This window comes from Myxocyprinus asiaticus, chromosome 47 (assembly GCF_019703515.2).
Source record: "Myxocyprinus asiaticus isolate MX2 ecotype Aquarium Trade chromosome 47, UBuf_Myxa_2, whole genome shotgun sequence".
NCBI lineage: Eukaryota > Metazoa > Chordata > Actinopteri > Cypriniformes > Catostomidae > Myxocyprinus > Myxocyprinus asiaticus.
In genome coordinates, this window is record NC_059390.1 from 10,144,019 (window position 1) to 10,159,362 (window position 15,344).

General features: G+C 38.5%; 1 protein-coding gene across 1 annotated transcript in view; it reads right to left on the reverse strand.

Annotated features, from left to right (window-relative positions):
- Nucleotides 1-15,071, reverse strand: part of LOC127437055 (muskelin-like) — a 33,373-nt gene extending 18,302 nt beyond the window's left edge. Inside the window, exons 1-6 of the mRNA XM_051691702.1 lie at nt 14,971-15,071; nt 11,358-11,427; nt 4,220-4,362; nt 2,518-2,606; nt 1,522-1,631; nt 390-582 (exon numbers count right to left, since the gene is read on the reverse strand). Coding sequence (XP_051547662.1) covers nt 390-582; nt 1,522-1,631; nt 2,518-2,606; nt 4,220-4,362; nt 11,358-11,427; nt 14,971-15,050 — 685 coding nt within the window. The 5' untranslated portion in view covers nt 15,051-15,071. The remainder of the gene's footprint in view (nt 1-389; nt 583-1,521; nt 1,632-2,517; nt 2,607-4,219; nt 4,363-11,357; nt 11,428-14,970) is intronic.
- Between the last annotated feature and the right edge of the window lie 273 nt (nt 15,072-15,344).

Here is a 15,344-nt window from a genome sequence, read left to right on the forward strand (position 1 = left end):
TATGGACAAACTGAGCTGAAATCTGCTTATAAAAATCTTCACAACGGTTCTGCTGAAGGAGAAAAGTCATACACATCTGGAATGGCTTAAAGGTAAGTAAATCATGAGAGAATTTTAATTTTTGGGTGAACTAACCCTTTAAAGCCACAAACATTAAACTGGTCTTTAAAATTATACTTTAGATATCAAAACTACTGAAAACTGGTTAATAAATAAATAAATAAATAAATAATATCAAGGGAAATACACTGCTAGAGTGGGCATCAAAAAAGATCTGTTGTTTTTCATCCAGATCACTTACTCCTTTCCTTACAGTGAATCAACATTCCCATATTCACAACTTAATAAACCTGGCACATATTCATGTGATGAAACACTGAGTGAGGTACCTCTCACGGCTTTGTCTATGAGCTCTTCACAGGCATCAAAGTCTCCTCTCAGGACCAGCCGCTCGTGAAGGTGTGTGAGCATGGGATGCTCCAGGGCGATGCGTGTTTTCTTTTGCAGGGACTCGAAGGCTTCCGTGTAGTTGTGCTGACGGAAGTGTTTCAGACACAGGCGGATGGCCTCCTGTTCACGGTACTTTACAGACAAAAACTAACATCATTTGCTGTAATACGTCTTCAATCCATGTTTAATACTGTGTGAAACTGCCTTTGCAAATGGTGTGCGGATGGTATAAAAACATGATTGTATTTGTCACTGCTGGAACAGCTTGGCAATTTAAAAGGGTGCAAAATAACAGTCAATGATAATGACGTACACCAATAATGATGCAGTTTACAAGAAAGCAAGCCATATTTTTAATACTGAAGTAAATTTCCAGGGATTATTTGGTTAATGAACATACAGACATTCTTCCTGGATGTTAGGGAAAAATAATATGATGACGACATGTTTAATCAGAGCTGCCTGACAATACAGCCGTGTTTCACTTCCTCTTTCATAACCAGCACAATGGAACCTGCTTTGACATCTTTAATATTTTTCATTCATAGTGGTTAGTGACTGCACTCAACTGCAAAAAAAATTTGCATACAGAAAATTTGATTTTTTTGCGCATTGTGAAAATTTCATTACTATTAATAATATTATTAAAAATAAAAATAATATGCAATAATAATTACAATAAACAATGCAATAATAATAATACAAAATAATTTTAAGATGTAAAGTATTTATATAGGCATTTGTTGTACTGAATTTTATTTGTGCTGATTTTAATCAATTAAACGTATAGGATGCTTTTCATTACTGTATTAAAGTTATAAAAACTATATTTTTTCACATTAATGAGAATTTGGGGAGAAAATGTGCTTAATTGTCACGACAATTATGTCACAATGCAAATTTCACAATGCATCTGAATGGTCTTTAAAATGTACTTTATTTTCTTTATGCAATACATAAATAAATAAAAAATCTTGTGATTTTGGGGTGAAATATGACCCAGATATTTCTTTGTGAGATTTACCCTCAAAGCACAGTGCTGATGCAGGTGTATGTTAAGACATAACTCACCTTACTGTACCAGTTAAGGCAGGGCTGGACAACATCTGGATCTTCTATGCCGTGTAACTCAATATACCAGATGCTGAAGTTAAAACTGGGCCCCCACGACATCAGAGGCACTGCATAATACAAAAACACACAGAGTGTATCAAGAGGGGACATTCAAACATGTGCTGACAAACAGCAAGTTCATAGCAGTTAACTTTCTAATAAAAAACACAAAAACTAAAGACGTTGGCTACCACCCCTAGAGTTCGCTAGTTCAAATCCCAGGGCGTGCTCAGTGACTCCAGCACGGTCTCCTAAGCAACCAAATTGGCCCGTTTGCTAGGTAGGGTAGAGTCACATGGGGTAACCTCCTCGTGGTCGCTATAATGTGGTTCGTTCTCGGTGGGGCGCGTGGTGAGTTGAGCGTGGTTGCCGCGATGGATGGCATGAAGCCTCCACACGCGCTATGTCTCTGTGGCAACGCACTCAACAAGCCATGTGATAAGAAGCGCAGGTTGACGATCTCAGACACGGAGGCAAATAGGATTCATCCTCCGCCACCCGGACTGAGGCGAATCGCAACGCGACCACGAGGACTTAAAAGCACATTGGGAATTGGGCATTCCAAATTGGGAGAAAAAGGGGAAAAATCCCAAAAACACAAAAACTGAAATCTATAATCTGAATTTCAACTATTTCAGTGACTAAGATTACAGTGATTTCAGATTGCATTTTCTCAAACTAATATCAGCATTTTCAATATCTTAAACAGGCTGTATGATTATTTGCTAGCAGTACCACTATGCATTAAAAATGTATTTCTTCCCAATTCGAAACAGTTCATCATTCACACAAGTGCTTGTTTGTTTCCTCCGAGACTTGCAGTGTCATTCAAATACGTTCACCAAATACACTGTCTTCCTTTGAGATCATGTCACGACTGTTCTTTCCCCTAAATGTGTCAGCAGCACATTAGTGTCAGTTCACTCAGTCTTTAGCTGCCTTGTAAACACTCACCTATTTTAATGAACCTGCAGGGGAACATCTGCTCATCGATCTTGTGCTTTAGTGTGAATGTCTCCTTGTTGAAGTCATTCTTAAGGCCACTAGAAATAGATGAGGAACATTGTTAATGACCGTATTCCATTACAACAAGCCATTTCCCCACAAATTCCCCATGTCTTGAGCAGCACTACAGTCTTCATGGAAGCCAAAGAAAACCTATTGCGAAATAAATCTTCGCAGCAGCAAAAGAGTATCATAAACAGGCAAAAATAGCTGTGGCCTGATATATCATTGTTCTGGTTCTTTAAAACTAGGAATGTGCAAAATGAAACATTTTCATAACTGAATAGTCAGTGGGTTGTCTAAATGGCAAGTCAGTCTTAAAGGGATAGTTGACTCAAAAATGAAAATTGTCATTGCTTACTCATGTTGTTCCAAACCATATGACTGACTCTCTTTCGTGGAAGACAAAGGGAGATATTACACAGAACTGACAGCCTCAGTCACCATTCACTTCCATTGTATGGAGAAAAAAAAAAAGATGCAATGAAAAGTGACTAACATACTGCCTTAAATCTTGTGTATTCCATTGATACAAGAAAGTCATACAGGTGTGGAACAATGTGAATAAGTGAGTAAATGTTGACAGAATTTTAATTTTTTTGTGAACTATCCCTTTAAGGATATCCTGTATAATAGGCTTAATCTTAAGTCCAAAAGTAATTGTGTTGAAAAGTACTGTATTGTTGAAGGTGGTGGATTTGTTACATAAGCAGTGCTTTGATGGTTGTAGCAGTGGTGATTTAAAGGGGCTGAATTTAGAGATGAAACTTCTCTGAGAGTTTATTGTGCAGACAGTGTAAGAGCACACTTAAGCACGCTAAAATCCTTTCCGAGAAGTTGTGTTCCTGAATTCATCCCCTGTAAAGCACCACCACTAAATTATTGAAGCTAAAACAAAAAATGAGAATAATAAAATATACTAATCCACTAGTCAGTTGGTGTAAGGCCTATACTTACTTGTTACTATGTGCAGGACACCTGATCTTGGACTCTCAAGACTTAAAGGCATAGTTCAACCAAAAATGAAAATTCTCTCATCATTTACCCACCCTCATGCCATCCCAGACGTGTATGACTTTCTTTCGTCTGCTGAACACAAATTTTTAGAAGAATATCTCAACTCTGTAGGTCCATAAAATGCAAGTGAATGGGGGCCAGAACTTTGAAGCTCCAAAAAGCACCTAAAGGCAGCATAAAAGTAATTCATATGACTTTAGTGATTTAATCCATGTCTTCTGAAGCGATCCAATCGGTTTTGGGTGAGAACAGGCAAAAATGTAACCCTTGTTTCAATATAAATCTTGACTTCAGCAGTCTCCTTAAAGATCATGATTTTAAGCTTGATTACACTTCCTAGCGCCATCTAGCACTCTGCGCATGCGTCAAGCACTATGAAGTGTCATTGGATTCAAATGTTTTTTTGAAACATCAAAGTTTAGTCACTATTCACTTGCATTGCATGGACCTACAAAGCAGAGACATTCTTCTAAAAATCTTTGTGTTCAGTAGAAGAAAGTCATACACATCTGTGATGGCATGAGGGTGAGTAAATGATGAGAGAATTTTTAAATTGATCCATTATAAAGATTATCCCACAGTGCTTTGTATGTACATTTGTAATACAATACCATCGTTCACTGACTGCACTCACCTGGACAAGAGTTCCGTCATGTTTTCTTCACTCATGCCACCAAACACCTTGAACTTCTTCAGGTTGCACACATGGGTTTTTTCATATTTGCCAAAGGTGATGCTCAGAACAATAGCTGGTCTCTCCAGTTTTAAGATTAGGTACTAGAGGTGGCAGAAAGAGACTCAAGATCAGTCTTGTTTCACTCTTAAGATAGCTATTAGTAGGGATGCACCGATCATGATTTTACATGGCCGATTCCGATTGCCGATTTTTTACAAGCAAATGGGCCGATTCCGATACCGACTGACGATTTTTTTTGTTTTGTTTAAGCAACAGACAAGAAAGAATGAAAGAGTTCATCAAAAAGATGTTTAGTTGCTCTTTTACAGGCTGAACTGGCCTTAAACAAAAAAATATCTGTAGCTAAATTAGAGGCAACAACTGCATATTAAGCACAACAATCCAAACAAAGATGCTACGTACATGTAGCATCAGCAGTTGTTTTTGTTTAAAATTAGATTGTATAATTTCAAGATTTAAAGCAAAAAACAGAATGGTCTGACTTTAGCTTTGTAAAACTACATAAAACACAAATAAATAAAATAATTTAAAACATTTCAAAATGTTACATGAAATCAAGTTTAGTGCAATGAGTAAAACATAAAGATGCTACAGCAGTTGTTTTTTAAATAAAATTATGTCAATGTAATTTTAAGATATAATGAAATGACAATCCAATACAGAACTAGGCTATATTGCCTTTATTTATGGCTTTTCTTTCAACAGTGTAAGTTCTTCTTTACAAAAAGAAGCATTTCAGCTTTTTCACAAGCTAGTCTGTTTCTTTTCTCATCCAGCACACGAGAAGCTAAGCTGAGCAAACGTTCACTGTCTACACTCATGCAGGGAGCAAACAGGTACGCTTGCGCAACTTCAGCAAGCGCAGGAAAGCAGCTCTTATTTGTGCTCCAGTAGGCAAACGCCTCTTCGCTTCTTGGTATCTGCACCTCGGACAGGTAGCTCTGCATCTGCAGTGCTGTAGGGCTGCCCATGACTTGATTCTGCTCAGAATGTTCTTCCAATATCTCATCGAGCATTGCAAACAGTGAGCTTGCTCTGCGTGGTATTTTCTCTGCTGGTGCATCTGTGCTTTCCTCTTTGCTCCTGTCTTCAGCGTGCCCCGTCTCTGGCCTGTCTCCTGTCTCTGTTTGTAACACATTCTGAAGCATTTCTCGTACTTGATGTTTGACTGTGTTGGGGAAATATCGATCCTTGTACTTTTTTGATTAAACAAAATGCCACTTTAAATACATCATTCTGCTGGGCCTGTTGTTGTTATTGTTGATTATTATTATTATTATTAGCCAATTATTAAAAAAAATTTTGTTGTCACTGTTGTTACCTTGGATCGAGGATCGTAGCCAGACAGTACATGGGACGATTCAATATCGCTGAATCTTTTCTCAACCGCTTCCAAAAGAGTGGTTTTGAACGTCTTCACACCATGATCCGTTTAAGCACTTTTTCTTAGGAGACGTTTTAATGTAACGATTGAGGGAATGACATCTGCTGCAGTCACTGTGGAAGAGCTGATCACTTTTGTAAGCTCCTCAAATGGTGCAAGAAGAGTCAAGATGTTCTCTATTAGACCCCATTGGTATGAAATAAGGGTTGCTGGTAATTCGTAGTCTGCAGCATATGCCCCTAAAGCATGCTTCTGCTCCATAAGATTTAACAACATATAATATGTGCTGTTCCATTGGGTTGAAACATCTTGTTGTATTCTTTTCTTGTGTCTGCACATTCTGAAGTCAGGAGTAGGCGAGAGGTGAATGTTTGAAGTGACCAACTATTCTTCTTCCAATCGCTACTATTTCACTTATGCTGCGCTGTGAGAGCAACCCTTCATTTACCGCCAGCTGAAGTGTATGGGCCATACAAGGCAAGCTAGGTAAGCGAGCATCTTGCATTGCTTTAGACATATTTGGGGCATTATCACGCAGAATTACGTGCACTTTGCTCTTGGTAATGTTCCAGGTTTTAAGCATTTCGTCAAAAGCCATTACAAAAGCAGATGCTGTGTATGAGCCAGAGAATTCTTGTGCATGTAGGAGAACTTTATGTAGTTCGAAGTCAGGATCAATATACTGGGCCATCAGACTCAGCATAGACATTGGGCTCACATCAGAGCTCCATATGTCAGTTGTAAAACTTATGGATGTGACATTGGCTTTAAGTAGACTATGAATGTGGGATGACACAGTATTGTACATATCAGGTAGAGCCACATCCGAAAAGTAACGTCCGCTAGGCAGTGTGTATCGTGGATCCATGTGCGCCATTAGACTTGATCTTCTACAACCGAAAATGGCTGGTCATCTAATGCAATAAATTCCATTACTTTCTTTGTAATGGCTAGAGCTTTTTGACTATCTCGGCCGTAGCTCTGGGTTTTCTGGAACATGACTTGTACCGATGGTTGAGTGAGGGGTGAAGCTTTTGCCTGTTTACCATCAACAATACATTTAAGATACTCATCGTGTTCTTTCGGGTGATGCACTTTCAAATGTCGGATCAAATTTGTCGTGCCGAACGTCTTCGCCGTAGTTCCTCCATGATAAACTTTTCCTTTGCGGACATTACAGGTTGCAATTTTAACATCCTGTTCACATACTTCATAATATTTCCACACAAATGACATTTTGGGAAATTATTCCAAAGCAGTTTGTGTGCATGGGTGCACTTCCGGAACACAGATCGGCCGAAGTAAAACTAAAAAACCGGTCGCATGTTAGGAGCAAAAACCGTCCGGTTCTGATTGATGGCCGGTTGACCGGTGCATCTCTAGCTATCAGTATCAGGATGTTTCTAGCAAAAATACATCAAATTAGCTTGTCCATAACATTAATTTAATACAAGTGGTCTGTCTCAGCTAAACTGTCTCTAGCTAAAAAAACACTCCGAACACCTTAGAAACTGCAATGTATTTTATTAATGCTTTATGGTACCTTTATGGTATAGTAAAATGTGTAGTTTAATGTGCAGAAAAACCACAATGTATCTAGAACATAAAGAGTAATCTGTTCTTCATGCCTGAAAGAACACACTTGAATAAAATGGCTAGGGACTGAGTGACAACACCCTCTTCAAATTCAGGTGGACAGGAGGGAATCCATTACTCATGGCACCCTCTTTAAAACAAATCAAACAACTAGACATGACCGACCAGCCCTCAAGCCCAGCTTATTAAGTATTGCTTGGAACAAATGCAGCTTGCAGAGATCCCAAAACAATCAATGGGTTTCTGTAATCGAAGACAGGGAGGGTGAGAAATGTTTAAAACAGATTGACTGTGATTCTCCATCCATCACCACTGATGGCTGAGTCCACTAAGAGCCTGGTAAAGAATCAGTTTTACAACATTTAGTGCATCTAGTATCCTACAGCTCATATATTGATTGAATTTTTCTGTTATGATTTACAACATGTAAAGTGGTCATATGCAGGGCTTCTGGGAACAAACTGCAAGCTAATGACAGGAACTGACTAGAATGGCGGTTTTGAAAAATTTTGGTCTCTGTGGGGGGTTGTAACTGTACTTTTGCTGGTTTTTTGTGTGTAACAAAAAGGACAAGAGTGGAAGGACATAAGTGAGAAAACATAAGCCTTTGAGTTTAGGCTATAGGTTAAAAGTTGAGGATGAGTGCTACTGTACCGCCAACATGCACTTTCGATTTCCTTTTATTGCCCAACCACAAGTCTGTCTGCGCTACATGGTCTGTGCCACAGAGCTAGCCAGAGAGAGGCTTCCTCTTTTCAAAATTAGATGAATGAATGACAACTTCAACCCACAAAATGTTACAATTTACAAGCACAGTTAATGAAATGTCGATCCAACTTACAAAATATCCTGATTATCACACCCATGTTTGAAGCCAAACTGATATGTTTAAGGCACAGTGACCTTTTTCTTTTTAAATTGAGAACTAGTCCACTAATCAGACCATTTGTGGACATTTACGGTGTATTGAGTCTGTTAGCAGAGCACTGGCACACTGTAAACCCTAATGTTGTCATTACTGGAAAAATCAAGTTGTCTTAATAAAACATTACTTGAAATGTCAAGTTTTGGCTCATAATAATCAAATATTAATGTTCATTTAACTTATTTTTCTTTTTAAAAAATCCAATTACTTAATCGTTTGAGTAATCAACACTTTAATTATGTTTCCTTTGTCAAAGGGAACTCATGGGGGCACTTAAATAGTTCTTATTAAAGAATTCACAGAGGCTCTTTTGTAGTACTATTTATGTTGTTTTGTTGCAAATAGTTGTTTCGTGTGATGTCACCAATTTGGTGATCTGTGTCCCCTTTGGTCAAGCTGGACCCCATTAACTCTCTTCCAGTTCAACTTGTGAATGTGCAACTGAAGTACAGGGGTCTATGCGTTTATTTAATAACTGACCTAAAATCAGTTAAAGTCTTCATTTAACAGGGACCGAAATTCAGCGCGGGTTGCAGGTATTGCGCACAATTTTAATAATTCCTGCAAGTTCCACGTTCATAGCGCGGGAAAATCCTGCACACTTCTATTCACTTCACAGAGCAGCTGTGAATTATTAAACCAGTAGATCCAGATTAATAAATCAAATCAATTAACTTGTTTTTGTATCAAACTGTAATTCCAGAAGATGCGCAAGCAAATCCGCTCTATCTCTCCCTCTCTCTCTTGTGCAGCTGTCAGCAGCGCATTGAGCACTTGTTGAGTTCAGTGTGAGCACACGCGGTGAAGGAGCAATTTTAGCTACTGAACTTCAGATGTAACCGATGTATAAACCTTTCTAAACCTGTTAATTCACATGCAAATGGCGTTATACTGCATCTCCATTAGCGAGAGACGAGATAAAACTATCACTCCTGTTAATAATTAAAGCTGTTAACATTGCAAGTGTGACGTTGGAGCAATCTATAGTTCTGACGCCTTTCATATCTTGTCACTCCATCATTAGTCATAATGCAGCACATTTGACAAGAAAGGCAGAAATAGCAAAAATGCTTCGTGTAATGTACCATCTGCATTGTGAAGAGAGACTCTTATACACCTGTTTCGTCTCTCATCTCTCTAGAGATCCATCCAGGGCCGGAAATTAACGGGGGCTCTGGGCAAAAATGCCCCCGCAAAGAGGTCCTGTTGTTTTATTAATAACATCTGATATAGTTCCAAATACATGCATCGCAATCTTCATTAGAATTTACGCTGAACATTATTTGTTTTGTGCCATCTGTTGTGTAGATGTTGTCGAGTCAGTGATGGATGCTCACGCCATAAACATGCACAGACGGGCACTCCGTTTCTCACGCTCCGCATCAGTTCAGTGTCGTGCTCACGTGCTAAATTACATGACCGTTTGGACCATTTATTCAAAATATACTGTCCTAGTGAGGAACACTGTCGCTCCTTGTGCTATAGCCTACTTCCCTGCCCATTGGCTCTCACTTGCACATCTGTCTGTCTGAAAAGCCTCCTCACCAGCTAGAAGCCAAAAGTGCAGGAGGGATTTATTAAGTTAATCAGGTCTGAGAGAACACAAAATATAATGTAAACAAATGCTACAATGTAGTTATATTATTAACAAAAATAATATCTGGGGGGCCTGGGTAGCTCAGTGAGTAAAGACGCTGACTACCACCCCTGGAGTTCACGAGTTCGAATCCAGGGTGTGCTGAGTGACTCAAGCCAGGTCTCCTAAGCAACCAAATTGGCCCGGTTGCTAGGAAGGGTAGAGTCACATGGGGTGACCTCCTCGTGGTCGCTATAATGTGGTTCGTTCTCGGTGGGGCGCATGGTGAGTTGTGCGTGGATGCCACGAAGCCTCCACACGTGATATGTCTCCGCGGTAACGCGCTCAACAAGCCACGTGATAAGATGCGCTGATTGCTGGTGTCAGATGCGGAGGCAACTGAGATTCATCCTCTGCCACCCGGTTTAAGGCAAGTCACTACGCCACCACGAGGACTTTGAGCGCATTGGGAATTGGGCATTCCAAATTGGGGAGAAAAATGGGAGAAAATGAAAAATAAATAAATAAAATAAAATAATATCTGGATAAACGGCCTTGATGTTAAATAAAACATTATTAATACAATAAGAATTTTACATAAACCACTTTTAGTGTATGAATCATATCTCGGACAAATTTTCATTGTGAAATTTTTACGTTTTATTCAAATGGCACTAAGGAGTTGCGAAATTTATTTAAGCTCCTCTTTCCAAATCTGGAGAAATGCCATCATCTCCTCTGTGTCAGTGCATTAGTTTTGTAGGCTATGTTAATTTAATAGCCAAAACATTTGGAAATATGTGAATGATAAACAACGGTTTGTTTCCATAACAATGCACAAATGCAATGTACAGATCATGTTATTTTGTAATTATTGAAACATGCCATTTTTTTAAATTTAATTATTTAAATTATAACATAAAAGTATGACAGGGTCATTTTATAAGTTTAGAATAGAAAAAATCTTTCTAAAATTTCTAAAATTCTTTAAAAAAAAAAAATAAATAAATAAAAAAGCCCTTGTAAAGGCAGAAAATGCCCCTGGAAATCAAATATTGCCCCTTAACGGAAAAGTTCATTTCTGACCCTACTTCCATCTGACCTATACAGGAATTATGAAAAGTAGCCCCCCATGAGATTTAGGTGAGTTTGTTGTAAACTTTTGGATGTTTTAGTGTTACAAGATTTATACACCCCCCCCCCAAAGTGCGTAAATCCCCCCATATGAGTCATGTAAGGGCCCCCCCTTACCATTTTCAGAAATGAATTTCAGGCCCTGTTTAAGCTGTGTTATTGTATGACCTTAAATTGAGTCCATTCAATTAAAACTACTAAGCAGAAAAAACAACATTTATACAGAACTTCTGACTTTAGTCTACTTGCATCTAGTTACATTAACTTAAATAGTTAAGTTCATTCTATATGATCAAGTTAAATGAACTTAATTACACAAGTTTTGGAGACACCAATACAGAGTTCAATTAAGGGAGTGAGTTTACTCAATCAACTGTGTAAAGTCAACTTATTAGGGCTTTCAGTGCAGGAAAACAACCAACGCAAACCTGCTCTGGTGACATGTAGGGGTTGAACTTACCTGCGGAGGGTAGTTGCTCTCAGATGACCACCTGGAAGATTGATCATTAGGTTTGTCCACTAAAACATTCCTGCAAGAAAAGATCAGACAGCAGGTTATAGAAGATGTGTCATTCTTTTTTACATGCATGATTATGATAGCAAAGCTGTGCTTCCATTACCTCACATTGTCAAAATGTGAGTAAATGTGCCTGTAGTAATGTTTGTGTTGACTTAACTTGAAATTAACACATTTAATTAAACATGATTGCAAATACAAATGTGACTCTAAATTTATCAACTCAGTACATTTTTATACACATTGCTCTTTCAATTGGATTATATGGCTATTCCAAGTCTGACAACCAATCTAACACTACAGCTTTCTAGGGGTAAATAAAAAGATAAAGTGTACATAAAGAACATCAAAATAGACTTGAGGTGATCTGCAAAAACAACAAAGTGAAGGGCGGTTCACAGTAGGGGTGGCAATCACAAGGTAACTGCCGATACAATATAATATCAATATTTAGGTCATGATACGATATTATTGCGATATTTATTTTTGTTGGTGTATTACGATTCAATGCTACGATATATTGTGATATTTCACTCAATATTTCTCATTCGTCTTTATCGGACTTAAGAGAACCGTTTCCAAATCACAAAATGCATTGTTAAATTATATAAAAGTGCCAGTATTTCCTAACATCTACAGTGCATCCGGAAAGTATTCACAGCGCTTAAGTTTTTCCACATTTTGTTATGTTACAGCCTTATTCCAAAATGAATTAAATTCATTATTTTCCTCAAAGTTTTACAAACAATACCCCATAATGACAATGTGAAATAAGTTTGTTTGAAATCTTTGCAAATTTATTAAAAATAAAAAACGAAAAAAAAAAAAAAAATCACATGTACATAAGTATTCACAGCCTTTGCCATGACACTCAAAATTGAGCTCAGGTGCATCCTGTTTCCACTGATCATCCTTGAAATGTTTCTACAACTTGATTGGAGTCCACCTGTGGTAAATTCAGTTGATTGGACATGATTTGGAAAGGCACACACCTGTCTATATAAGGTCCCACAGTTAACAGTGCATGTCAGAGCACAAACCAAGCCATGAAGTCCAAGGGATTGTCTGTAGACCTCAGAGACAGGATTGTATCGAGGCACAGATCTGGGGAAGGGTACAGAAAAATTTCTGCAGCATTGAAGGTCCCAGTGAGCACAGTGGCTTCCATCATCCATAAATGGAAAAAGTTTGGAACCACCAGGACTCTTCCTAGGGCTGGCCACCCGGCCAAACTGAGCGATCGGGGGAGAAGGGCCTTAGTCAGGGAGGTGACCAAGAACCCAATGGTCACTCTGACAGAGCTCCAATGTTTCTCTGTGGAGAGAGGAGAACCTTCCAGAAGAACAACCATCTCTGCAGCACTCCACCAATCAGGCCTGTATGGTAGAGTGGCCAGACGGAAGCCACTCCTCAGTAAAAGGCACATGACAGCCCGCCTGAAGTTTACCAAAAAGCACCTGAAGGACTCTCAGACCATGAGAAACAAAGATTGAACTCTTTGGCCTGAATGGCAAGCATCATGTGTGGAGGAAACCAGGCACCGCTCATCACCTGGCCAATACCATCCCTACGGTGAAGCATGGTGGTGGCAGCATCATGCTGTGGGAATGTTTTTCAGCGGTAGGAACTGGGAGACTAGTCAGGATCGAGGGAAAGATGAATGCAGCAATGTACAGAGACATCCTTGATGAAAACCTGCTCCAGAGCGCTCTGGACCTCAGACTGGGGCGAAGGTTCATCTTCCAACAGGACAACGACCCTAAGCACACAGCCAAGATAACAAAGGAGTGGCTCCGGGACAACCCTGTGAATGTCCTTGAGTGGCCCAGCCAGAGCCCAGACTTGAACCTGATTGAACATCTCTGGAGAGATCTGAAAATGGCTGTGCACTGACACTCCCCATCCAACCTGATGGAGCTTGAGAGGTCCTGCAAAGAAGAATGGGAGAAACTGCCCAAAAATAGGTGTGCCAAGCTTGTAGCATCATACTCAAAGACTTGAGGCTGTAATTGGTGCCAAAGGTGCTTCAACAAAGTATTGAGCAAAGGCTGTGAATACTTACGTACATGTGATTTTTTTTTATTTATAAATATGCAAAGATTTCAAACAAACTTCTTTCACGTTGTCATTATGGGGTATTGTTTGTAGAATTGAGGAAAATAATGAATTTAATTCATTTTGGAATAAGGCTGTAACATAACAAAATGTGGAAAAAGTGAAGCGCTGTGAATACTTTCTGGATGCACTGTATGTACAATGCAAAGCCATAAGCATATAAGACCATAATGGCTCCCTATTTCTGCGGTTAGGTCAATGTAGCTAGTCTAAAATAAATTATAGTATTTATGAATACAATAGTAGACTAAACACTTTTAAAAAAATAATTATTATTTACTACAACACAGTTTCAATACACACAAAAGTATAATTGATTTCAACTAAAAGGCTAGTCTCTTTTATATGATACTAACATTTTTGTCAAAATACCTCAGTTAACGTTACTACTGTAAAATAGTGATTAATTTTAGTAAGAGAGGGTGGTTATGTGTAAAGCATGACAAATGCACCTACTAAGGGACTGTTGTGTTATTCCTAGATCAATTTGGCAAAGAGAAAAATTTTCCCCATCACCACAATATTAATGTGGGAACAATTAAATAATTGTATCGATATTTTACGTGCAAACATCGACACAATATCACGAGAAAAAATATTGCGATACTTCAACATATCGATATTTTTTCCCACCACTAGTTCACAGGCAAGATTGCTGCAAATGATTTATATCACAAATGGAAATGGAACACACACTAACACTAACAGCAGATTAAAAGAAAGGATAAAAATAGTGTGTCTGAGGGTGTCATGTTCCCACAATCTAGCATTAGCCACCACAGCATCTTTATACATTTATACATTTTAAGACAGTCCAGTGAGTTTAACTAAGTTGCATTTTTCCCAGATATGTTTAAAGAGAGAAGACTAAATAAATTTGTTTACAATTGTCCATCACTGTTTTCTGTTTCATTTACTTATATAAAATAGTTCACTAGCAAATTAGCCATGAAGCTAACTGGCTAAACACTTCAGGTCTTATATTCCTTTAAAACAGAAATGACAAATGTAATACATAAAGACATCTGTCTAGTTATTACAATATCATCATAAACTGTATAAGTACATGTAAATTAAAACAATACGCGTGTTTCAGGAGTGTCATCTACATAAAATCACATGAGCTGCTTTAATATTAGTTTAGCATACGCTAACTGAGGTATGTGCAAACATCACTATCAAATCAGCACGTTAACAGGCATTTTTGCCACATTTAGCGCCATTCCGCATTCATATGTACATTTAGAGAATTTCCTTGTTGTATGGTATGCTCTTTATACATCTGCGGCTGCTGTATGCATCTGTCCCCCGTCTGTTCTATCCCGGCCTGTTTGTTACATAAAGCTAAGGATTTGATTACAATTAGAGTTATATAACTGTATGCATGTGTTAAACTGAAGGTATAAAGACACAACGTGAGTGTTTAGTGTGCGTTACTCACTCGGGTAAATACGTAGAGGAGTACGAGCTCCATTTATAAACACTATAGGAGAGCACTCCGCTGTCAGGAGACACCGCCATCTTGATTTACGAACAACACACACACACGCGTATGCTCGCGCTCGCACGCGCACGCGCACATACGTAGAGCAGGCACCCAAAGTCTTAAAGTGGCATTAGACTACAAAACTATATGGCCATAGGGATAATAATAACAATAATAATAGTAGTAATATAAACAATTTGACTTTCTAATTGCTTCATAATGGAGCAAATATGATGAAGAGATTTATTCATTCTAATTGGTTAAAACAATAAGTCAACCAAAATGATAAGTCTCTCATAATTTACTCACCCTTATGTCTTTGACTTACT